At 43.9% G+C, this 27,888-nt stretch overlaps 1 protein-coding gene across 1 annotated transcript in view; it reads right to left on the reverse strand.

The window, feature by feature from the left end:
• LOC136882227 (uncharacterized) overlaps positions 1 to 27,888 on the reverse strand; it is a 104,435-nt gene that overhangs the window by 20,457 nt on the left and 56,090 nt on the right. The window contains exons 4-5 of the mRNA XM_067154784.2: positions 20,698 to 20,867; positions 8,980 to 9,154 (exon numbers count right to left, since the gene is read on the reverse strand). Of these exons, the coding sequence (XP_067010885.2) occupies positions 8,980 to 9,154; positions 20,698 to 20,867 (345 nt within the window). The remainder of the gene's footprint in view (positions 1 to 8,979; positions 9,155 to 20,697; positions 20,868 to 27,888) is intronic.

The following is a 27,888-nucleotide window of genomic DNA, read 5'->3' on the forward strand; positions in this document are numbered from 1 at the left end:
CGATATTTAGAACACAAACGTGGGAAAATCTAAAGATCTTTCTCCAATTTTCGAAATAAAAACACTTTTAAAGAATACTGATTATTCTCATAGAAAAATAGAATCAATCACTTATGTTTCAAAGTCAACAGTGGACAGAAGTAAGAAAAAACTTGACCAAGGAACGAATTTGTCACCTAAACGGGTGGGTAAATGTGGCCGCGAGCAGAGCGCCGGTCATTAAAGGCTGCAATGAAAGTCATTCGACAAGCGGAGATGTTTAATGACAGCTGGGTTTCGCTTGTCATTGTCCATTACTGACACCAAACATGATGAAGACGCGACTATTATCAGACTGCTGATCAATGGAAAAGGGTAAGCTGTTTGCCTCACCGTTATGCCCGACCGCACTTAGAGTAAACAGGTTTTAATACAAAACTACATTTTTTGTTCAGGTTTGCTTTTCGGATGAGTCATCACTACACATCCTTGGTGACAGATTTGTATTTGTGAAGAGGCGCAAGGGTGAGAAATACAATAGTGACTGCATTGTCAAGTGGGCGTGGTCCATCATCAGTAATACTGGTACCGGCCGCCTGTATGAACCATGAACCAACACCAGTAGAGAAATGACTACTTCCACAAGCTCGTGAATGGTTCCCAGGAGGCACCTTGTCACCAGGCTGAAACTGTGACAAGGTTCCTTCTGGACAGGCCTGGCAATTCTCCTGACCTCAACACGATCATGAACCTTTGGGGGTTAATGAAAAGGAAAATTTGTGCTCATAATTCACGAATAAGAGCCAGCTGATCGAAAGACTAATCAAAGTATGGCATCACGATGATGAAATTAGAAATAACTGCCTCAGATGCATTTGTAGTATGCCAGATAGAGTCGAGGAGAGGAGTTACAAAATACTACATTTTCCTACTTCCCTTAGGTTTTTCATGATTTTCATTAATATTTAAAGTCGAAAATTGTGTAATATGTTTCTCAAAAGTCGATTTTAGATTAATTAAATGTATATCAATGAAATATAATTGTGCATGTCTTAACAAGTGTGAAAAATACAACTTTCACCTAATAATGTGATCAACCACTGTACTTCAAATATTTTAAAAAAATGTTATGGATTAACCACAATAAAATGGAGAGAAAAATGTTGCTACGATTATGTTCCACGGAACAGAAGTAAGTCTCAAATATTCCGTAAAGAATCTTGGCCTAATCACTGACAGAACATGCAACACAACTGCACTTTATATTCAACTAGCAAATGTATCGCTACGGTATTCTACATTGCATACGGATTTCTCCATAAATTACCGTAAAGACAGTGAGTAAGATAGTCTCTTGGCGCTATCCCAAAAACAAAACAGGGAGGACGCCATACAAAGTTTCCCATGTAAGGTAGGCATTGGGGAACTTTTGACAATAATGGCAAGCCACATTCCCTACTGCTATCACAATCGAGTTCGGGAGTTTCTACTATAACGGCACGCTCATTTCGCAACCGCCATTCACAGTAGAGATGGAGTTTTCATTATAAAGACAGGCCCCTTTTCCTAATGCCAGTCACAATCCAGTTGGAGATATGTGATTCTAATCGAGAACTGCAGCGCTATCTAACGTAACAACAATCGAAACGCGACAATAAATCATAGGACTATAGCTGTAGATCTCTCCAAATTGAACTGCAATTGTACTATCAGTTTTATAATACGATTTACCGTTTAGAAAAAAATACCCCGAAACGAAGGTCTGCACCGTCATTAAAATGCATCCATATTTCAATATTTTCCGAGGCCAAAAGTCATACACTTGAACAACTTGGAATTTTTCCTCAAAGAACTGAGTGCCCAGGTTTTGGGATTAGCAATTGCATACGTACGGATAAATTAAGAAAGAAAGTAATGCAGTTAAGAAAGTTATAGGAAATGGGGTTATAAGTGAGGACAGAGATAGGAGAAATATGTAAATATCAAGTGGATGTATTGGAAAATAAAGTACCCCTCAATAACTTGAGATGTTGTGAGTTACGGATATAAGAAGGCGGCAACAGCGCAGAAATTTAGGCGCATGGATTCTTAGATAAACAGATAAGAGGATGACTTAAGCTTAAAAAGGCAAGGCAGAGGCAATAAATTAAAGCGGAAAACAGAAGTAGAGTAGAAATACAGTAAAAGTGATAGCACCTTACAGTGTGAAGTACACTCCGCAGTACTGTTCAAATATTAACAACGCCCCCTAATGCTATCCGAGGACAATTGGGTCCCGCAAAATGGCCGACTAACGTCTCTCTTGCAGCAACGTCTAGTTTACAGGAGTGATGACGAAAATGGCAATAGGTTACTTCCCGTTGCCATGGTAACCTGTAGGTTCGTTGTCGGTCTATCGGGCAAAGCATGAGACCCGCAGTATCTCCGTCATTTGAGGAGTAAGCGAAATAACAAAAGCTCTTTATAATGAAGAGACGTTTCACATACAGTGCACGGATTTTACAGAAAATCAATAGTGTAAGAGAAAATGGAAGAAGACTGTTCTGCTTTTCCTATAAAACCCCGTCTATTCGGGCATTTTAAAGTCATTTGCATATCGAAACCTTCCTCGGGATGAGTATACTCTAAATATGAAGTTTGGGTGAGATTTATCGATCCGTTTTCCCGTGATGGTGGAACAAACAGACACGAAAAATAGGATCCACTGATACAGTCTTGAGTTGACCTAAAACAGATAAATATCTGAAAAATTGTCAAAACAATCTAAATTACAGACAGCGGACCCCCTACAACTTTATTTATATAGATGAACCGAGACATCGCCATATCTTCCCCTACCTCAATCAGTTATCTTGGCTATATTTAGAGGAGAGACAAAGTCTGCACCCTATGTCACTTATTCATAGTGCAATTCTACGGAGCAAAACAGCGATTTACTTGAGAGATGACCTTCAGTACCTATCAACCAGAAATAAGGTCATTATCTGAGTTTCCCTACCCGCTACCATCAGCCTGTGGAAGTACCTGCCCGATGAAATGGGAGACATTTCTAGTATACTTGGGGACATCACACCACTACTCTACAGCGGCATTATCGGCTTATAGGATTTATCACGTCTACTGCAGCCAGAGTTGCCACTGCACTCGAAGGTAATGCGAACCACAGGAAGCAAATGAGTTGATATGGGAAGGGCACCTGACTCAGAAAGTGATGGAACCAACTAGTGGGAAGAATATTCTGGATGTGGTGCTGGTAAACCCAGTTGATCTCTATAGAGAAACTGAAGTAATAGATGGTATTAGTGATCACGAAGCTGTTTTTGTGGTAGTTAAAAATAAATTTGATAGAAAGCAAGATATTAAAATTAGGACTATTAGGCAGTACCATAAGTAACTATGATCGGTGGAAAACGGTAAATAAAAATGTAAACAGACTCTACGATGGGTTTAACGCAATTTTGAGGAATGTGAAAATAGGTTTGTACCTTTAAATGTGGTAAGGAATGGTAAAGATCCACTATATTATAACAGAGAAGTAAAGAGACTAAGAAAGACGTGCAGGTTGGAAAGAAATAGAGTTAGAAGTGCCTGTGGAAGTAAGAAGCAATTGAATGAACTTACCAGGAAATTGAATCCAGCAAAGAAGTCAGCTAAGGATAACATGATGGCAAGCATAATTGGTCGCCATACAAATTTTAGTGAAAAGTGGAAGAGTATGTATAGGCACTTTAAGAGAGAAACAGGTTCCAAGAAGGACATTCCAGGAATCATTAATGAACAAGGGGAGTGTGCATGTGAGGATCTTCAAAAGGGAGAAATATTCAGCCAGCAGTATGTAAAGATTGTTGGTTACAAGGATAATGACCAGATAGAGGAGGTGACTAATACTAAAGAAGTTTTAAAATTTACCTATGATAGCAATTACATTTACAGCAAGATACAAAAGCTGAAAACTGGAAAATCAGCTGGAATTGATAAGGTTTCGGGGGATATACTGAAGACAATGACTTGGGATATAGTACCATATCTGAAGTACTTGTTTGATTATTGTTTGGTTGAAGGAGCTATACCAAATGAATGGAGAGATGCTACAGTAGCCCCTGTTTATAAAGGAAAGGGTAATAGGCAAAAATCTGTAAATTACAGGCCAGTCAGTTTGACATGCATTGCATGTAAGCTTTGGGAAAGCATTCTTTCTGATTATATGAGACATGTTTGCGAAATTAATAACTGGCTCGATAGAAGGCAGTTTGGGTTTAGTAAATGTTGTTCCACTGAATCCCAACTTGTAGGATTCCAGCAAGATGTAACAGGTATCCTGGATTCAGGAAGTCAATTGGACTGTACCGCGATCGACCTGTGTAAGGCATTTGATAGTGTGAATCATGGAGACTACTGGCAAAAATGAGTGCAATTGGACTAGACAAAAGAGTGACTGAATGGGTGGCTCTGTTTCTAGAAAATAGAAGTCAGAGAATTAGAGTAGGCGAAGCTTTATCTGTCCCTGTAATAATTAAGAGGGGAATTCCTCAAGGCAGTATTATTTGACCTTTATGTTTTCTTGTATATATCAATGATACGTGTAAAGAAGTGGAATCAGAGATAAGGCTTTTGCAGATGATGTTCTTCTGTAAAGAGTAATAAATAAGTTACAATATTGTGGGTAACTGCAAAATGACCTCCATAATGTTGTGAGATGGACAGTAGACAATGATATGATGATAAACGGGGATAAAAGTCAGGTTGAGTTTCACAAATAAGAAAAGTCCTCTCAGTTTCAATTACTGTGTTGATGAGGTGAAAATTCCCTTTGGGGATCATTCTAAATACCTAGGTATTAATATGAGGAACGATCTTCATTGGAGCAATCACATAAGTATGATCGTAAATAAAGGGTACAGATCTCTGATCGTGGTTGTGAGGGTATTTAGGGGTTGTAGTAAGGTAGCAGGTAGGGACCCTCTTCAGAGGTAGTCCTACCCAGGGAGTGGCGCCCCTGCCTATGTGAGTCCCAGAGCACACTGGCCCGGTGTGTAACATCTGGTAAGGGTCCCAGCTCAGGGTTACGAGTGAAGACCTCAACGGAATCTTTAACGGAGAAGATGGACTTCGGAACGGTTGAGATTGCGGAAGAGGCAGCCCTGTACTTGGGGATTAATACGAGTACAGCCTGCTGCCTTGCAGGTTGATAGGGGACTATCAAAGGCTAAGGGAGAAACCCCCGACAGAAATATCCTCTCTCGCCTTAATTGGCTCTTAAAGGGCACTCTTTTGTCCTTGAGTTGGAAAACTGGCTTTAAAGGCGGAAGAACCACAAAGGTGGTCAACGGCATAAAGATGTAGAACGCACTGGACAACGACTACATTAAAGGCCTGATGGCAAGTCCTAGTAATCATTATGGCTGTGCTCATGACGAAATTCATCCGGAGTAAGTTCCTCAGGAGGAACAGTAGTGAGTACAGGCATGAAGAAAATTAAGTGGCAAGAAAAAATTAAAGTGGCAACCTGGAGTGTGAGAACAATGAGCCAAGGAGGAAAAATACATAATACGATTGAAAAAATGGATAGGATGGAGTTAGATATACTTGGTGTTAGTGAGATGCGATGTTTCCATAAATAAACATAGAGTGCTATATTCGGGTAGAGTTGATGGTGTAATACTTTCAGCGGAAGTAGCAAGGTGTCTCCCGTATCAGCCAGAGTAATGATGTTACAGCTGAGTGCTAGGCCTATTGACATAAACATAATACAAGTGTATGCGCCTACAATGGACAAGGAAGTTGAAGAGGTAGAAGAATTCTACGAAAGCATAAATGGGATTTTGAAAAACCTTAACAAACATGACCTGACAATTGTGATGGGAGATTTCAGTGCGAAAGTGGGGGAAGGTAGGACATCAGACATTGTAGGACCGTTTGGACTAGGAGAGAGGAATTCCAGAGGGGATGATCTTGAAAGTTTTGCGATGTCAAATGATTTAGTGATCATGAACACTTGGTTTAAACTCCCACCTAGAAGACTATATACATGGAAGTCTCCATTGGACAAACCCGGGAAATGTGTGAGAAACCAGATTGATTTCATATTGGTAAATAAACGTTTCAGGAACAGTTGCACCGCAGTGAAAACCTACCCAGGTGCAGATCACACACCACTTGTTGGAGTTTTCAAAGTCAAAATGAAGAAAGTGAAGACGAAGAACAGGCAAAACTACAATTTGAGGAAAATCAAAGACCCAATAATGAAAGAGAACATGCAAGTAGAACTTAACTTGAAGATTATCACAGAGGAAAACATCACCAGCAATAATGTCAAATTAGAATTAACTAAAGTACAAAACGCCGTTCAGCAAATAAAAGAGAAGTACATGAAACCAGAGGAGAAAAAGAGAAAGTCATGGATGACAGATGAAATACTGAACCTAATGGAGAAAAGAAGAGTCAATAAAGGAAAACCTGCAGAATACAGAAAGATAAATGCAGACATCAGAAGAAAGATCAGGGAGGCAAAAGAAAAAGAAAAAGTGGAGCAATGTGAGGAGATTGAGTTATATCAAAGTAGGTAGGACAGCTTCAATGTACACAGGAAAGTAACAGAAGTGACAGGGAAATACAGGAATGGCACTGGTGGAAAGTTAATAGATGAAGCCGGGAACTTGATGGTGGATTTAGAAGACAAGAAAAAGATCTGGAAAAAATATATAGATGATTTATTTCGTGACACTAGATGTGCTTTTACACAAAATACAAATGAAATAAGTGGCACAGATATATTAGAAGAAGAAGTTCAAACAGCCATCAATCAGATGAAGGACGGAAAGGCAGTGGGACCAGATAAAGTAGAAGCAGAGTTCTTAAAACTGATGGATGAACATCATGTAAAATGGTTGACCAAAATTTTCAACCGAATTTATGTATCCGGGAATATTCCATCGGAATGGCTCGAATCAGAGTTCATCACCTTGCCAAAAAAGCAAAACGGAAACCAATGTGGAGATTACCGCACAATAAGCTTGATGAGTCATCTCTTGAAAGTGTTCTTGAGAGTGATACACAGAAGAATATACAGGCTGTGTGAAGATCAGACAGCCCCTAATCAATTTGGGTTTATTAAAGCAGTAGGTACGAGAGAAGCCTTGTTCAGTGTGCAGGTCCTCTTTAAGAGATGTAGAGATGTAAATAAGAATGTATTTGCTTGTTTAATAGACTACCAGAAAGCCTTTGACTGTGTAAAACATGAAAAATTGATGGATATTTGAGAAATATTGGAATGGAGGAAAGAGATCAGCGAAGCATCAAGGCGCCGTACTGGAATCAAACAGCGGTGTTGCGTGTTGAAGGAGAACACACCGAAGCAGTCAAAATCCTGAGAGGAGTGAGGCAAGGATGTATCTTGTCACGTGTACTATTTAATTTGTATTCAGAATACATATTTAGAGAAGCCTTGGAAGATATAGAAGAAGGAATTTTGATAAATGGAGTGAGATTAAACAACATCCGGTATGCTGATGATACAATTGTATTTGCTGATACTATCCAAGCGCTACAATCACTAATGGATAGAATTGTAAGAGTCAGCAGCCAATACGGGCTTAAAATTAAACGATTAAAAATGTTAACTAATCTTCTGCCAGGGCATCCGTGAGTAGCAGCATCAAGTTTACATATGATCCTTATTGCTGTCCTCCCGTGGGTGGGGGCGGTAGACCCTGCCCGTCGTAGGAGCGCCAAGGACTCTTTAACTCTGGTTGCCGACCACGGGACACTGGGCTGAGTCCTGTGTCAGGCTCCTCCTATCCGACCTCCCTTGTTCTTTTCCGACCCCGACGGTATTAGCGATCTAGGAGTCCTTTCATTTTCACGCCCTTCGTGTCCCTTGTCCTTCTTTGGCCGATACCTTCCGTTTCTTTCTCCGATTAGTACTAATAGAGGCTTGATACTTCGTCTTAAAGCAATAATCACCGCTATTACGACAGGCAGGGGATACCGTGGATGTACTCTAGCAGGCGGACAGCACTGAGCAATCTAGGACTGCTACCCAGGTGGCAGATTACCTATCAACTGTTTACCTAACATTTTCAACGAACTTGGAAACTTATCGAACATTTCCCGTCCTATAAATGAATGCGTCCTTCTTTCGAAACCTCTACTCAAGTTATTCTTCTACTATTGTCTTTCTACGCCATCTCTCCACTGACAGCTTGAAACATATAACATAGTCGAGATTCTCGTCTCCTTACTCCCAAGTCTTCCCAGCCCAAACTTTGCAACATTTTTAACGCTACTCTTTTGTCGGAAATCACCGAGAACAAATCGAGCTGCTTTTCTTCGGAATTTATCCAGTTCCTAGATCAAGTAATCCTGGTGATAGTCCCGTACGCCGGAACCATACTCTAGTTGGGGTCTTACCAGAGACCTTACATCCTTACTACAACCCTAGATACTCCAATAACCATGTGAAGTGATCTGTAACCTTCATTAACAACGTCGTTAATATGATTACCTCAATGAAGATCATTCCTTATATACCTACGTTGTTCCCCATGAATACAATAATTAAAACTGAGCGGACGTTTTCCACACATACCATTGTCTGCTGTACTCTATACATCATCCCCAAATATCTTATCTGTGGCCCCACATCTTTACTCATATACATTTATATATAAGAAATTATAAAGGTGCAATAATGGTGCCCTGCAGGAACTCCCCCTCTTTAAAATTACAGGATCAGGTAACGCTTCGCCTACTCTAGTTCTCTGAGTTCTATTTTCTAGGAACATACCGTACCACCCCTCCCCCCTGTCCTCGAAGGCGACTATAAACGGTCTCAGGGACTCTGAAGTCTGGGGCGTGGGTTGGCGACCACATGGCCCTTAGCATTGCTTCCACTGCTCCTCACTGTCCGACCTCCCTTGGCCAACTCTTGTCTTTTGACCCCGGCGGTATCAGAGCATTCGAGATATAGGGTGTCCTTGTTTGGCATTACTACCGCCCTACCTGAGAGCACGTTCATTGTGCTGGCGTTGGCGTCATACTCTGGTAGCTGCAGCGGCGCCTTGGTGACGCACAGCCGTCTGGCGAGCGCCGAGGCCAGTTGAGATGTTCTAGTGTCAGCGGTGTATAACAGCGTCACTCGCTTCCAATGCAGCTTGGCGACCAGCTGCAGCACAGACTGGAACAGTCAGGTGCATTTATTGTTTCATTCAAACCACATCACCTTATCCAACAAGGAAAACACTTTCCCCTTGGCAAAATTCAAATAAATATGCCTCTCGGCCATGGTATCCATCAACGGCTGCTAATTTCAAATGACAACCAGCCATAAAACACAGCCTGCACGGCTGTTAGGAGACATTGGCTGACCATCCATCCTCACCTTACATCACAGCCTGCACGGCTGTTAGGAGACATTGGCTGACCATCCATCCTCACCTTACATCACAGCCTGCACGGCTGTTAGGAGACATTGGCTGACCATCCATCCTCACCTTACATCACAGCCTGCACGCTTGCTGGGTAACATTGGCTGACCATCCATCCTCACCTTACATCACAGCCTGCACGGCTGTTAGGAGACATTGGCTGACCATCCATCCTCACCTTACATCACAGCCTGCACGGTTGCTAGTTAACATTGTCTGACCATCCATCCTCACCTTACATCACAGCCTGCACGCTTGCTGGGTAACATTGTCTGACCATCCATCCTCACCTTACATCACAGCCTGCACGGTTGCTAGTTAACATTGTCTGACCATCCATCCTCACCTTACATCACAGCCTGCACGCTTGCTGGGTAACATTGGCTGACCATCCATCCTCACCTTACATCACAGCCTGCACGCTTGCTGGGTAACATTGGCTGACCATCCATCCTCACCTTACATCACAGCCTGCACGGTTGCTGGGTAACATTGGCTGACCATCCATCCTCACCTTAGATCACAGCCTGCACGGTTGCTGGGTAACATTGTCTGACCATCCATCCTCACCTTAGATCACAGCCTGCACGGTTGCTGGGTAACATTGTCTGACCATCCATCCTCACCTTAGATCACAGCCTGCACGGTTGCTAGGTAACATTGTCTGACCATCCATCCTCACCTTACATCACAGCCTGCACGGTTGCTGGGTAACATTGGCTGACCATCCATCCTCACCTTAGATCACAGCCTGCACGGTTGCTGGGTAACATTGTCTGACCATCCATCCTCACCTTAGATCACAGCCTGCACGGTTGCTAGCTAACATTGTCTGACCATCCATCCTCACCTTACATCACAGCCTGCACGGTTGCTAGTTAACATTGTCTGACCATCCATCCTCACCTTACATCACAGCCTGCATGCTTGCTGGGTAACATTGGCTGACCATCCATCCTCACCTTAGATCACAGCCTGCACGGCTGTTAGGAGACATTGTCTGACCATCCATCCTCACCTTACATCACAGCCTGCACGGCTGTTAGGAGACATTGTCTGACCATCCATCCTCACCTTAGATCACAGCCTGCACGGCTGTTAGGACACATTGTCTGACCATCCATCCTCACCATACACCACAGCCTGCACGGCTGTTAGGAGACATTGTCTGACCATCCATCCTCACCTTAGATCACAGCCTGCACGGTTGCTGGGTAACATTGTCTGACCATCCATCCTCACCTTACACCACAGCCTGCACGGTTGCTGGGTAACATTGGCTGACCATCCATCATCACCTTACACCACAGCCTGCACGGTTGCTAGTTAACATTGTCTGACCATCCATCCTCACCTTAGATCACAGCCTGCACGCTTGCTGGGTAACATTGTCTGACCATCCATCCTCACCTTACATCACAGCCTGCACGGTTGCTAGTTAACATTGTCTGACCATCCATCCTCACCTTAGATCACAGCCTGCACGGTTGCTGGGTAACATTGTCTGACCATCCATCCTCACCTTACACCACAGAGTGCACGGTTGCTGGGTAACATTGGCTGACCATCCATCCTCACCTTACACCACAGAGTGCACGGTTGCTAGTTAACATTGTCTGACCATCCATCCTCACCTTACACCACAGAGTGCACGGTTGCTGGGTAACATTGGCTGACCATCCATCCTCACCTTACACCACAGCCTGCACGGTTGCTGGGTAACATTGGCTGACCATCCATCATCACCTTACACCACAGCCTGCACGGTTGCTAGTTAACATTGTCTGACCATCCATCCTCACCTTAGATCACAGCCTGCACGCTTGCTGGGTAACATTGTCTGACCATCCATCCTCACCTTACATCACAGCCTGCACGGTTGCTAGTTAACATTGTCTGACCATCCATCCTCACCTTAGATCACAGCCTGCACGGTTGCTGGGTAACATTGTCTGACCATCCATCCTCACCTTACACCACAGAGTGCACGGTTGCTGGGTAACATTGGCTGACCATCCATCCTCACCTTACATCCCAGCCTGCACGGTTCACAGCCTGCACGGTTGCTGGGTAACATTGTCTGACCATCCATCCTCACCTTACATCACAGCCTGCACGCTTGCTGAGTAACATTGTCTGACCATCCATCCTCACCTTACATCCCAGCCTGCACGGTTCACAGCCTGCACGCTTGCTGGGTAACATTGTCTGACCATCCATCCTCACCTTACATCACAGCCTGCACGCTTGCTGAGTAACATTGTCTGACCATCCATCCTCACCTTACATCACAGCCTGCACGCTTTCTGGGTAACATTGGCTGACCATCCATCCTCACCTTACATCCCAGCCTGCACGGTTCACAGCCTGCACGGTTGCTGGGTAACATTGTCTGACCATCCATCCTCACCTTACATCACAGCCTGCACGCTTGCTGAGTAACATTGTCTGACCATCCATCCTCACCTTACATCCCAGCCTGCACGGTTCACAGCCTGCACGCTTGCTGGGTAACATTGTCTGACCATCCATCCTCACCTTACATCACAGCCTGCACGCTTGCTGAGTAACATTGTCTGACCATCCATCCTCACCTTACATCACAGCCTGCACGCTTTCTGGGTAACATTGGCTGACCATCCATCCTCACCTTACATCACAGCCTGCACGGCTGTTAGGAGACATTGGCTGACCATCCATCCTCACCTTACATCACAGCCTGCACGGTTGCTAGTTAACATTGTCTGACCATCCATCCTCACCTTACATCACAGCCTGCACGCTTGCTGGGTAACATTGTCTGACCATCCATCCTCACCTTACATCACAGCCTGCACGGTTGCTAGTTAACATTGTCTGACCATCCATCCTCACCTTAGATCACAGCCTGCACGGTTGCTGGGTAACATTGTCTGACCATCCATCCTCACCTTACACCACAGAGTGCACGGTTGCTGGGTAACATTGTCTGACCATCCATCCTCACCTTACATCACAGCCTGCACGCTTGCTGAGTAACATTGTCTGACCATCCATCCTCACCTTACATCCCAGCCTGCACGGTTCACAGCCTGCACGCTTGCTGGGTAACATTGTCTGACCATCCATCCTCACCTTACATCACAGCCTGCACGCTTGCTGAGTAACATTGTCTGACCATCCATCCTCACCTTACATCACAGCCTGCACGCTTTCTGGGTAACATTGGCTGACCATCCATCCTCACCTTACATCCCAGCCTGCACGGTTCACAGCCTGCACGGTTGCTGGGTAACATTGTCTGACCATCCATCCTCACCTTACATCACAGCCTGCACGCTTGCTGAGTAACATTGTCTGACCATCCATCCTCACCTTACATCCCAGCCTGCACGGTTCACAGCCTGCACGCTTGCTGGGTAACATTGTCTGACCATCCATCCTCACCTTACATCACAGCCTGCACGCTTGCTGAGTAACATTGTCTGACCATCCATCCTCACCTTACATCACAGCCTGCACGCTTTCTGGGTAACATTGGCTGACCATCCATCCTCACCTTACATCACAGCCTGCACGGCTGTTAGGAGACATTGGCTGACCATCCATCCTCACCTTACATCACAGCCTGCACGGTTGCTAGTTAACATTGTCTGACCATCCATCCTCACCTTACATCACAGCCTGCACGCTTGCTGGGTAACATTGTCTGACCATCCATCCTCACCTTACATCACAGCCTGCACGGTTGCTAGTTAACATTGTCTGACCATCCATCCTCACCTTACATCACAGCCTGCACGCTTGCTGGGTAACATTGGCTGACCATCCATCCTCACCTTACATCACAGCCTGCACGCTTGCTGGGTAACATTGGCTGACCATCCATCCTCACCTTACATCACAGCCTGCACGGTTGCTGGGTAACATTGGCTGACCATCCATCCTCACCTTAGATCACAGCCTGCACGGTTGCTGGGTAACATTGTCTGACCATCCATCCTCACCTTAGATCACAGCCTGCACGGTTGCTGGGTAACATTGTCTGACCATCCATCCTCACCTTAGATCACAGCCTGCACGGTTGCTAGGTAACATTGTCTGACCATCCATCCTCACCTTACATCACAGCCTGCACGGTTGCTGGGTAACATTGGCTGACCATCCATCCTCACCTTAGATCACAGCCTGCACGGTTGCTGGGTAACATTGTCTGACCATCCATCCTCACCTTAGATCACAGCCTGCACGGTTGCTAGGTAACATTGTCTGACCATCCATCCTCACCTTACATCACAGCCTGCACGGTTGCTAGTTAACATTGTCTGACCATCCATCCTCACCTTACATCACAGCCTGCATGCTTGCTGGGTAACATTGGCTGACCATCCATCCTCACCTTACATCACAGCCTGCACGGTTGCTGGGTAACATTGGCTGACCATCCATCCTCACCTTAGATCACAGCCTGCACGGTTGCTGGGTAACATTGTCTGACCATCCATCCTCACCTTAGATCACAGCCTGCACGGTTGCTAGGTAACATTGTCTGACCATCCATCCTCACCTTAGATCACAGCCTGCACGGCTGTTAGGAGACATTGTCTGACCATCCATCCTCACCTTAGATCACAGCCTGCACGGCTGTTAGGACACATTGTCTGACCATCCATCCTCACCTTACACCACAGCCTGCACGGCTGTTAGGAGACATTGGCTGACCATCCATCATCACCTTACACCACAGCCTGCACGGTTGCTAGTTAACATTGTCTGACCATCCATCCTCACCTTAGATCACAGCCTGCACGGTTGCTGGGTAACATTGTCTGACCATCCATCCTCACCTTACACCACAGAGTGCACGGTTGCTGGGTAACATTGGCTGACCATCCATCCTCACCTTACATCCCAGCCTGCACGGTTCACAGCCTGCACGGTTGCTGGGTAACATTGTCTGACCATCCATCCTCACCTTACATCACAGCCTGCACGCTTGCTGAGTAACATTGTCTGACCATCCATCCTCACCTTACATCACAGCCTGCACGCTTTCTGGGTAACATTGGCTGACCATCCATCCTCACCTTACATCACAGCCTGCACGGCTGTTAGGAGACATTGGCTGACCATCCATCCTCACCTTACATCACAGCCTGCACGGTTGCTAGTTAACATTGTCTGACCATCCATCCTCACCTTACATCACAGCCTGCACGCTTGCTGGGTAACATTGTCTGACCATCCATCCTCACCTTACATCACAGCCTGCACGGTTGCTAGTTAACATTGTCTGACCATCCATCCTCACCTTACATCACAGCCTGCACGCTTGCTGGGTAACATTGGCTGACCATCCATCCTCACCTTACATCACAGCCTGCACGGTTGCTGGGTAACATTGGCTGACCATCCATCCTCACCTTACATCACAGCCTGCACGCTTGCTGGGTAACATTGGCTGACCATCCATCCTCACCTTACATCACAGCCTGCACGCTTGCTGGGTAACATTGTCTGACCATCCATCCTCACCTTACATCACAGCCTGCACGCTTGCTGGGTAACATTGGCTGACCATCCATCCTCACCTTACATCACAGCCTGCACGCTTGCTGGGTAACATTGGCTGACCATCCATCCTCACCTTACATCACAGCCTGCACGCTTGCTGGGTAACATTGGCTGACCATCCATCCTCACCTTACATCACAGCCTGCACGGTTGCTGGGTAACATTGGCTGACCATCCATCCTCACCTTACATCACAGCCAGCACGGTTGCTGGGTAACATTGGCTGACCATCCATCCTCACCTTACATCACAGCCTGCACGGTTGCTGGGTATTATTGTCTGGTGATCTATCCATACCTTACATCACAGCCTGCACGGTTGCTGGGTATTATTGTCTGGTGATCTATCCATACCTTACATCACAGCCTGCACGGTTGCTGGGTATTATTGTCTGGTGATCTATCCATACCTTACATCACAGCCTGCACGGTTGCTGGGTATTATTGTCTGGTGATCTATCCATACCTTACATCACAGCCTGCACGGCTGTTAGGAGACATTGTCTGACCATCCATCCTCACCTTACACCACAGCCTGCACGGTTGCTGGGTATTATTGTCTGGTGATCTATCCATACCTTACATCACAGCCTGCACGGTTGCTGGGTATTATTGTCTGGTGATCTATCCGTACCTTACATCACAGCCTGCACGGTTGCTGGGTATTATTGTCTGGTGATCTATCCGTACCTTACACCACAGCCTGCACGGTTGCTGGGTATTATTGCCTGGTGATCTATCCGTACCTTACACCACAGCCTCCACGGTTGCTGGGTATTATTGTCTGGTGATCTATCCGTACCTTACATCACAGCCTGCACGGTTGCTGGGTATTATTGTCTGGTGATCTATCCATACCTTACATCACAGCCTGCACGGTTGCTGGGTATTATTGTCTGGTGATCTATCCATACCTTACATCACAGCCTGCACGGTTGCTGGGTATTATTGTCTGGTGATCTATCCGTACCTTACACCACAGCCTGCACGGTTGCTGGGTATTATTTTCTGGTGATCTATCCGTACCTTACATCACAGCCTGCACGGTTGCTGGGTATTATTGTCTGGTGATCTATCCGTACCTTACATCACAGCCTGCACGGTTGCTGGGTATTATTGTCTGGTGATCTATCCGTACCTTACATCACAGCCTGCACGGTTGCTGGGTATTATTGTCTGGTGATCTATCCATACATTACATCACAGCCTGCACGGTTGCTGGGTATTATTGTCTGGTGATCTATCCATACCTTACATCACAGCCTGCACGGTTGCTGGGTATTATTGTCTGGTGATCTATCCATACCTTACATCACAGCCTGCACGGTTGCTGGGTATTATTGTCTGGTGATCTATCCATACCTTACATCACAGCCTTGCTTGGTTGCTATGGTTACACTTTCGCCACACATAATTCAGTAACGCAAGATTTCAGTTGACCCACAGCCAAACGGCATACTTATATCAAGAGTACGTTCAAAACCGCTAAGATGATTTCAGTCTTCTAACTTCAAAGGTTCCAGGCGTGCAGGTACGTAAAGGTTGCAGTGACTGGGCTTTCCACTCTCCATAATCAAACTACGACTCCCGAATTTCTAAAATCACGCACTCTGACACCTTGAAACTATTTTGTCAATAGTCTTGCAGCGACGCTTTATAAAATGCTGGTTGAAAATAATAGGCATTTTGACTTGGTTGTGAGGAGGTTCAGAAGTTTGTCATATAAGTGATTGCAGTGTCTAACGGTCTGAAGAATTAGTATTTTTAAGGATCATTTTCCACACAGGCTAGATGAAGTACACTAACACCCACGATATCCCCTGCCGGTCATAAGACGCGACTAAAAGGGGCCCAATGGGCTCTTAAATTGGAAGCGTTGGTTGCGACCACGGGTCCCATAACAGAGTCATGACATTGCTTCCACTTGTCAGGCTCCTTACTTTCATCTGTCCTATCCTATATCCCTTGGTCAAGTCTTATTCTTTTCCCACCCCAGTTGTACTTCCTCTTAAAACAATAATCACTATTTTGTTCATAAGTAGATCAATAAATTTGCTACCTAAAGAACTGCAGAGGATGAGGTATGAAAAATCAACGCTAATCTATCATAGAGTAACCAGGTGGAGAATATCTGTAAAAAAAATCCCTGTGATTGGTGTCCTTATGTAGATTGAGGTATACATTTTCTCGTGCGTTTTTGAGGGGCATTAGTATGTTCTTATGTGTTATTTGGTACACGTCCTGTTTCTGTTTGTCCCGTGTGTCGGGTATGAATATGTCGTGGCGGGTTTTTATGACCGGATGTACTTCCTGGCGCCAATGACGTGATATGAGGGAGTTGAGAGAATTTCCCACACTAGTTAAAGTTTTCAGTCCGCTAAAACACATCAATTATTACCAATTCACAGGTGCATAATTATGAAACAGGTATTATTTATAATACTGTATTTGATAGAGTAAGGTACATTCTGCTAGTTATGGTCAAAATTCTCTATGGCTTCGCTCTATAACTATGTATAATTCATAATTTACTTCCAGAAAACATGAACATGTACCAACTTCGTCCCATGAATCCTGTAAAAGAAAAACCCACAGTTGTAGCCCTTCAGAAAAACAACTCAATGTTGAAAAGTCGTAAGGTTATTAGCTACTAATTTTAGGTAAATAAAGTATGAGAATATATTCTTTATTTATTCCTAAATGTTACAATCCTTTTCTTAATTATCGTTATCCGGTCGATTACATTAGGAGTTTGCCTTTTTCTACCGCTACGAGCGCTAATGTGAGTCAATGCAGAGTTTCACTTATGCCCTTGTGTATATTCGGTGTGGACATTTTACAAAAATTCAAAAACTACCTGTGGGTATTGAAGCAAAAAGAATTGTGTAAATAAGTTAATTTGGCCAGGATTTGAATAAAAAAGAAAAAAGTAAAGGAACAAGCGATTTTACGACTGAAATGTCTTGTTTTTCGCGGTATAATACTTAAGGAGTGTTTTCAACATTAAAGTATGTGATGGACTAAAATACTTTAAGTGATCATGTAGCTTTGTTCTCTCTTATTGATTACACGAACTACATTTACCTTTTTTGTAGTTTCATGCCCGTTATTGTAATTACTCGACATTGCACCAAGAAGAGCCTCGGCTCACGTTTCTGTATCCTACATAAATAATATGATTGAAGCGATGCAAGCTGGGAAAATATGGAAGATTGAAATACGTAGAATATTTCAGCTACTGTATATAGGATGGGAATATTCCCCGATGGAAATATAGTGGGGAAAATATCTGGTGGGGACCAAAGGCCGATCGTATTACGCCTAGAAGGTATGCATAGCCGCTTAACGGCACTGACGGACAAGTTGCCGACCTAACTCCTAGTCACTGTGTTATCACTGCTGTAGAGCGGGTTGTGGCCACCCAGGCAGTATGGAGCACGGTGCGAAGAGACTTGTGCCCCCACTTTGCAGTGCATCTGAAGTGGCAATGATTGGTTAGTAAGGATCGTGTCCGACTCGTTGGCTGAATGGTCAGCATACTGGCCTTCGGTCCAGAGGGTCCCGGGTTCAATTCCCGGCCGGGTCTGGGATTTTAACCTTCATTGGTTAATTCCACTGCCTCGGGGACTGGGTATTTGTGCTGTCCCCAACATCCCTGCAACTCACACACCACACATAGCACTATCCTCCACCCCAATAACATGCAGTTACCTACACACGGCAGATAGCGCCCACCCCTCATCTGAGGGTCTGCCTTACAAGGGCTGCACTCGGCTAGAAATAGCCACACGATTACTTCTACTAGTAAGGATCGTAAGTTCATGCCCTAAAAACTGTGTATGCCCACAAAGTACCGACATGTGCAATAAAATATGCAGCACCAACCTGAGCATATTTCCATAAAATGGAACGATTATCTGTAACTCACGTCGTTACTTTTTGCATTTTAAAGTGCCAGCCTCGCTATTTGAGTTTAGGCAGTGAGGGATGCTTTCCACGGTCTATCTTGGTCTGTTTTCGTTCGGCAAAACTTTGTAACGCGAAAAACTTCGTTCAAGATCGCACGAAGTGACAGGGGCATTGATAAGCTGATTCCTCGTAGGTAAACAATAACCCCAAACAGCTTAAGTGTGGGGAAACACGAGACACAGAGCATCGTGCTGTTCCTTGATGAAAAATATTTCGCACTCCTTCATACTGAGCAGCTAAACGTTCATCACTGTCATCAGTTACATTCCTTGCACTCGCGGAACATATTATACATTAGTAGAAAATGCCAGGGCATGCCTATATAAGCACAATATCCCCTTAATATAGCATTTTAGGCCATACCCTAAATATGATGCATCTATTAAAAAGACGAAATATCAATTTTTATGCACAATAAAAATGGTCATAATCTGTTCATATATTAGAGGTTTGCATTAATAATTGTCCTGGATATTCATTCAATGGCGCGACAAACTCAGTGAGTTTCTCTGATCGGTTGGCCGGCAGGCGCCCCCAGTTTATCTGCCTCCCGTTGACTCATGACTTCCCGTTAGACAGCACGGGAATGGCCGCACTTCGCACCGTGCTTAGTGTTGACCTGTCGCTCCAGCTGTTCTCGAGTTGTGAAGTGTGTATACGCTGGAGGAGAGGGTGTTTGTGTACGATAATTATGTGAAAACAAGTGTCTTCGTGGGAAGTCGTTAGCGATTTCTAAGTGTTACCCTCCACATAGAGAAACCTGTGGAAACTCGTAAACAAATTGAGAGGAAGTTGTTCTTCACTCGAGAAGAAGCGAAGTGTTAAAAATGTGCACTTAACGAGGGAAAGGTAAATGCAATCGCAGAAAGATCAGAACATACGACTTGGACAAGAAGCTGAGCACGACCTGCATTGATAAGCGGGTACGTTTTTGTAACGTTCAACGCGTAAGACGAAGCATTTACAGGAGTCTGTTTCAACGCAGAATTACAGATATTGGAGTACAGAAAAACCCCATCGCGTATACGAAATTCCCTACATGGTGCGCAGTTAATGGATACAGAATTATAGGACCTACTTTCTTCTTGCATAAGATACAGGGATAATATACTCAAACTTAAGTTTCGACGAGCTGACTGGCACTGACTGTTGAAATGGATATTTTCGGCAGCATTCTGCCACCGCGCATACAGCTAATGACACATTAAAGTTAATTGAGGAAATGTTTGAAGAGCATGTTATTAGTACGGACTTATGACCGTCACGGTCCCCAGATTTAACTGTTTGCGAGTTTTATTTACGGCGAGAGCTTAATAAATAAAATGTATGCAAGAAACCCTCACACTTGGGACGACTGAAAGAACATATCCGGAGAGAAATAGACGAGCTTATGTATGCGAATTGGAGTTTCCTAAGACAATGCCAGAAATGTGTAGATGCAGGAGGAGAATATTTCCAACACTTCCTGTCATAAGGTACGAGCAATTCTTGTAAGTAAGTGCGGAGAGTGGTGAGTCAACGGCAGGCAGATGAGCTGGGCGCGAACTTCCCGTCCCTAGTTAGGAACTAAGTTTTCTTTGCGTGACCGCAAGTTCAGATTGTTAAATAGGTAGAGTCGACATCTAACAGACAGGCGGAAAAACTGTTCTGAAGAGATACAGCCCCCGCTGATGATGTTATACCAAACAAATAGATAAGATAAAGCAAAACGGATTCTAATGGTTTCGATCATGGTTTTCAATCATGCGTAAAGTAATTGACAGGAACTTTACCTGCAGCTGCTCCTCCTGGTTCAGCGAAGTGACGTACAGTGGACCTTGCTTGCTATTGCTCGCCTGATTGGCGGAGTCCAGTCGGAAAGGCACGGCATGGTTGAGGTTGAACACTCGAGTAACTTTCTGAACACCTTCAAGACTGGCGCCGTCTTCTGGTCCCACGAAACCTGTCGGTACATCAACCATACATAAGACTTTATTAAATAAATACACGTTATATCTAGATTAAAAGCAAAGCAAAGTCACCTCCGTACAGGCCATGAAGGCCATTGGAGGAGTGGAAGGTAAGGACTTCCACCATTGTTAACCTCGGCACGTGATGGTGTAGAGTGGTTAGCTCTACGCCCGGCCGCCTTTGCTCCCAGGAATTAACCTAGTACTCATTTTTGGTGTAGGCTGAGTGAAGCTCAGGGCCATATGCACCTCCGGAAGTGGAAATCTCTTTTCTTAAATTTTACGACCTCCTGACGGGGATTCGAACCCACGTCCTTCCGGGCGAACCGAGCACGCCTTTACCGCTTCGGCCCGGCAGCCCCTATATCTAGATTAAAGCCAATTTATATTAACGAGTCCAACAAAAACAATCCACGGTTCTAGCCCTTCAGGCAAGCAACGCAATGTTGAAAACACGCTAGAAATATCGACTACGAAATTTAGGCAAATACAATATAATAAATAATGAGAATATGTTCTTCCTGAAAATTACAAACATTTCTTAATGATCGTTATCCGGTCTATTAGGTTTGCCTTTTCTACCACTACGAGCGCTAATGAGAGTCAAGCCCGTTCGATGTGGACCTTTTCAACAAACACTAAAACCGCCTGAGGGTATTGAACCAAGGAACACATTACAGAAGGAAGTTGATTTCGCTAGGATTTGAATAAGAAAGAAAACTAGTAAAGAAACTGCATTTAGGTCAGAAGTGATTTTGTAAATTTGATAGAGCATCATTTCCCTTCAACTTTCGCCACAATGAGGAAGTTCGTAGTAGGGGAACCCCTACCTTGTCTGCTAAGAAATGTGGATTTTTCTTTCACTGCTCGCAGCAGGGATATGAGCTTCCGGTCGGAAGTAGAATATGCGCCCTATTCTGCCTCCTACGGAACGAATACTTTTTATCTTTTTCTGTAGGTCCTGTGGGGCTGGCACCTTGTCTCCTAATGTATGGATGCTGTCAGTTGAGCGTCTGCATTTATTGTACATTTCCATCGTCAACTTGATCTTGGAATATGTTTCTCTTCCACGTGGCCAGACCGAAAATGTTTCATTGGTGCTGTAGTTAATGCAAAGTGCTCGTTTTGTAAGTCCTCAGGCAGCTTCTACCGGTGACGTTACTCGTCATGTTCGATACAGATACAGACCTCCTCCACTCCTCCACCTGCAGTTCGCACTATGGAGACTTTTCTTCGCACTGATTCAAGCACAAGTAGCAGACTACGTCACTTCCACACGGCTGGTACTGCGGATCACTGACGAGCAGGAAACTGACACACTGCGACACTGGCTAATATTTCCGTGTACTGTATTTTCTTCTTCTCGAAGCTGGTGAATAGAATTTTTTGGCTTGCCCAATCCTGACATCGCAATGCTCAGTCATTACAGTCTCAAGGTATTTGAAGGAAGACACTTGGTGAACAATCCTCTGTTGGTGGGGGTGGTGGAATAACACCCACGGTATCCCCTGCCGTTAGTAAGAGGCGACTAAAGGGCGCCCCAGACCTCTTAACTTAGGAGTATGGCTTGGCGTCCACGAGGCTCTTAGCTCAGTGCTAACATTGCTTCCACTTACTTGTGCCACGCTCTATCATATCCGACCTCCCTTTTGCGACCTCCCGAAGCCTACGGAGTCTTTCATTTTGACGCCCTTCGTGGCCCTGGCCTTCCTTTGACCGATGTCTTCGTGTTCCCCTCTGATTACTGTTATATACAGGGCGGTTGTACTTCCTCTTAAAACACCACCAGCACACTTGCAGAACAACTGTCTTGTTAATGTGGCCTTCTTACAGTATAATCTGCAAAATGAGTAGAAGGAAGTTTCGTTGGGAGTTACTCAATGTGCGAGTGAAATGCTCGATGATTTTTTAAAGATGCAAAAAATCAAAAGTATTTATTCAGTGCAAAATTAAAAGGCTTTAAAACAATCCACAGTAATACCAAACGAAAAGCTATGTTTCGTGCTGAACCCTTGAACATCGTTGGTCGTCTGCCTCGGCTACTTCGACAGAGCTCTATCGATTCTTGAATCTTGCGGTCACTTCATTGACCAACCGATAGGGTTCAGCGGAGAGCATAACTACTCCATGTGAGGAAATCGCGATAATTGTTACCAAATAGGCAAGAAAAAATATCACTGAAATGTTTGTAACCACATATCATAACGCAATCACAATGGTAAGTGGTAAAAGTATCTTGAAAATGTTTATATTATTCTCTTTCAAATAATGACAACGCGACCGCAAAACCAGAGAAAAGAATATGAAAACTTGAAAATCGGGCAACATCGGTCCAAACGATAACTGAGTTAACCACACGATCCGTGCAAAATCTGGCCTTCAACAAGTAGAATTCCAAATTTACATTTAATTAAGTCGACTCTCCTCTCGGATATTGGAACATCCTCGAATAGATCCTTAATCGAACCAAATTGACTATCAGTTGCTTTGGATAGCAAGGTGTTTGTTACAAGTTAACAGCAATTATCAGAGTCAAAAATAACATTCCATCATGTGTTGTCATCTCGTGACACCCTTAAGTTACAGAGGAATCCCGATGCATCACGCCAAACAGATGTTCAGAACGAACAAACAACACTTGATCCGAGGGGATCTTACGTTACATCGTTCTGAAGGAACAGAACTGCGAAATGCAGGGGAACATTAATTGACTGTGCGTTTAGAAGAAACACCAAACACTGAAGTTAAATAAAAGTGATAAATCACTCGTAAAATGAAAATAAAAATGTGATAACAGCTGACGATTCGAAACCACTTTCGTAGTGTAAACCCTACAAAAATATAACTAAGTGTCAACACACTGCACGGACGTAATTAATTAATTCCGCGTACGGCGATTCCCGCGTATTTTGACAGGATGAACGTATAATTCCACTCTGCCTTCAGGCATGCTAACTTCTCTCTGAGCATAATTAAATAAATTTCCACCCTGCGAAGTTAGCTTCCTCAAATGTTTCCCAAAATTATCAATTAATCTCTTCGCTAATGAGAGTGCCGAAATCTCTCGCATTGAGGGTCATTAGCCAGAATTTCATTATTGATTACCGGAGGTCTTCCGAAATGCTCCGACCTCGTTCGCCTCCCGCTGTGAGTTGTCACGCCACGGAACACGAGGTGAGCTTGGAATATAGAAATGGATGCGCGTTTTTCTCCCTCTCGCAATTAGCATTTCAGCAATGTAGAATTATGGGCTCAGTGCAAAGGCTAGAGAGTCTGCCAAGAAAGTATGTCAGTATGTATGGAATCTATGCTGTATTCATTTAGAACAGTCCGTCGTTTGGGTGTTATGAAGGCTTCATGGGAAACATTCTTAAACATGCACAACCGCCTGAAACGTAACATTCCAGAAATGTCAAAGAAGAAATTCGCAATAATTTAAGACATCTTAAGTTAGAAATTGACGAAGAGATCTAAGTAAAAAAGAGAAACTTCTCGATCAGGAATTTGAACAGTGGAAAAGCTTACCCCCATCGTGGCAAAGGTGAATCACTTGGAAGAAATCTAACAGTTGGATATCAATGAAGACTGGCCCATCTTGTTCTCAATGGACGAACGTCATAAAAAAAAGAACTGAAATGTTGTTGCAGTTGCCGTGATTGCAACGAGACTGGACCCTTCCTTGTTCTTGGTTTCTGCCGCAAAGGAGAGGCACCATAGGCTAAGAAGAAGAAGAACAGCGGACTCCTTTCGAAATACAAACCAGTTCGAAGTTTATGAAGAAGTGACTTGTACGTAGGTTCCATTAAAAGAGCAGACGTTGCAGTTATTATCGATCCAACAGTGAGCGAGAAGGAGGTCGGTACAGAAAAGAAAAGGCACTATCTGACCTGACTTGGAACACAAGTATAAAATGAATAACGGGAAAGTTATTGGCATGTTGTTTGGTGTGCGGTGAACAATCGCGAATTTCGACTCCCAACTACTGTTCTACAAGAAATGTCAACTGCATTTTGAGGGATTGACTCCAAATACTACAAAATCATCTGGATAACTTAATAGAATCCATCGGAGGATAGCTGCCCGAAAATTAATAAATAATGCAACATTTAAAAAATTCAAATGATAATTAATTAAATGTATTTTCTTACAGATTACTCAATAGGCTGAACCTAGAATTAGGGCAGCTATCCTAAGTGGATTTTCTCTCATGCTTCTGTACCCCTGTAGGTGGGGGCGGTAGAATAACACCCAGGGTATCCCCGCCTGTCGTAAGAGAGGACTAAAAGGGGCCCCAGGGACTCTCAACTTGAGAGCGTGGGTTGGCGACCACGGGGCCCTTAGCTGAGTTCATGCCCCCGTAGGTTAGGGCGGTAGAATAACACCCACGGTATCCCCTGCCTGTCGTAAGAGACGACTAAAAGGGGCTCCAGAGACTCTCAACGTAGGAGCGTCGTTTCGCGACCACGGGGCCCTGAGCTGAGTCCTGGCATTGCTTTCCCCTTACTTGTACCAGTATCCTCACTTTTATGTATCCTATTCGACCTCCCTTGGTCAACTCTTGTTCTTCTCCGACCCCGACGGTATTAGAACACTCGAGGCCTAGAGCCCTCCGTGGCCCTTGTCTCTCTTTGGCTCATACCTCCATTTTTCGAAGTGTCGGATCCATTCCATTTTTCTCTCTGATTGGTGTTAGTTGTATTTCCTCTTAAAACATAATCACCACCACCACCATCTCATGCTTCTGCAGTAATAACTATTAAAAATCTGAACCTGAAACTTCCAAATAAGAACAAGCTCCGTGAGTGCAGCATTTAATTGCGAAATAGTGCAGAGGTGTTTTCTCAACTAGCAAACTCACGAAATAACCGGTAGTACTTCCTTGCTACCTTGTTATAGCAACAAACAATATGCCAGTCCTTCTCTAAGGGAGAAAAAGACACTTGCCTCAGCACATAAATCATGGAATTCAGTAGCTAATTTTATGTTTGTGGCAAGCATCTTCTTCAGATTTAAGATATTGTGATCAATTTTCGGGGTAACTATAAAGAGACAAATACCGCTAATCCTCACCCATGAAAAAAAAAATCCTATTCGTAGTGAAATTTTGACAACTCCGGGGAGCGATTTACGGGGGTAAACGGGAATACCATCTCACACTTCAATGCTGATTTTATGACTGCGTTTGCTGTAATGTGATAAATGTTATTTATTTATTTATTTATTTATTTATTTATTTATTTATTTATTTATTTATTTATTTATTTATTTATTTATTTATTTATTTATTTATTTATTTATTTATTTATTTATTTATTTGATCACTTACTTGGCAACAATTGACAGCCATACGCTCAGTGCATGTCGGATTAAGCACTCTCATTTATCAACGCGCCAGAATACGTACAAATAGTTTACTAAAGTTAAGATACATGCGGCAAATGACGCACAAACCACGAAATAAATCCTCGGTAAGATGCACACTTTTGGTCTGTGAACTAAAATCTTAACAATATAAAATAAAGGTAACAATTAAATTTCTCTCGTCTTTTCCTTAATGACTTCCTTATTACAACCTTTATGGTTTGATATAAGTTTTCATCAGTCATATTCTTCAGCCAGGCTTTTCACCTCGGTGTAAGTCTTGCTTGCAGTTCATCCTCTGAAGACCGAGCTCGATAGCTGCAGTCACTTAAGTGCGGCCAATATCCAGTATTCGGGAGATAGTAGGTTCGAACCCCACTGTCGGCAGCCCTGAAAATGGTTTTCCGTGGTTTCCCATTTTCACACCAGGCAAATGCTGGGGCTGTACCTTAATTAAGGCCATGCCCCCTTCCTTCCCACTCCTAGCCGTTTCCTGTCCCATCGTCGCCATAAGATCTATCTGTGTCGGTGCGACGTAAAGCAACTAGCAAAAAATAAATCCTCTGAAGCAAGACACTTTTCCCTGCAATTCTTCCTTAGGAAGTCCTCACGCCGCAGAATGTGACCAATATTCTCCGTTTCTCTCCTCTCTCTAAGGACTTCCGTACTGCTCGTCATTTCAGTCTTTCGCTGCCGTACAGAAGCACGCTCCCTGCCAGTTTGCTGTCCTTTCCGTGACTTCTGCTATGCTCCGATTATCACTCGTGATTAGCAAAACTGTTTCACTTGTCCAATGTTATCGGGGGCAATTTTGATGTGTGCTACAGGTGTTTTCTTGGATTTACATATTGTCATGTTTTTTGTTTTCCTTGCATTAATTTTGAGGTTTCATTTGCCTAAAGTTTCTGCTGTATGTTGATCATTCTCTGCACACGTTTGCCTGTTTCTGCTAGAATGGCAATATCTTCTGCAAATCTTATAGAATGTTTTCTCTTTCATGACTGTGATGGCTTCGTCGATGAACATATTGAAGAGATAAGGAGAGAGTGGACATCCTTGACTAACTCCTCTTCCTGTTTTGGCATTTAAAATCAGTGTTCTGCATTCTGTATATGTATAGTATGAGGCGTCTACCTTTCTCATGGTAACAAAAGCTGTTTCCAGTCAACTCATTCTCTAAGTCAATGAAGGCCCCATTCTTGTCAAGTCTTCTTTCCAGAATTAAACGTAATGCCAGAATTGCCTCCTTAGTACCTCTCCCTGATCGAAATCCAAACTGGTCATTATCGATAATAAATATAAGTTTTGAACAAATAATGTCGTGTAAACTAGTAAATCACACTTAATTATAATAAGTTCTACGGTGACCAATAAACGGTGGAGTTGAGTCCATCGGACGAATAATGAGAAGTAAGCCTATGGTGGAGCTACGATAATGTCTGTATCCCATGTTTGTTATATATAGAACACTATACACCTGCGACGTCTCTCCGTGACCAAACGATGGCCTTGTATTTTTCCACCTCGTCTTTTAAATTATCCCTGATTGCATGTTAAATGTGTGCTGGCCAAAGTACTTCACTCAGGATCTCCGGTTTCCGCTGTTTATTTCATACCAGTAATAAGCCATTTGGTGCAGCCCCGGAAGTGTGC

Source organism: Anabrus simplex, chromosome 10 (genome assembly GCF_040414725.1).
Source record: "Anabrus simplex isolate iqAnaSimp1 chromosome 10, ASM4041472v1, whole genome shotgun sequence".
NCBI lineage: Eukaryota > Metazoa > Arthropoda > Insecta > Orthoptera > Tettigoniidae > Anabrus > Anabrus simplex.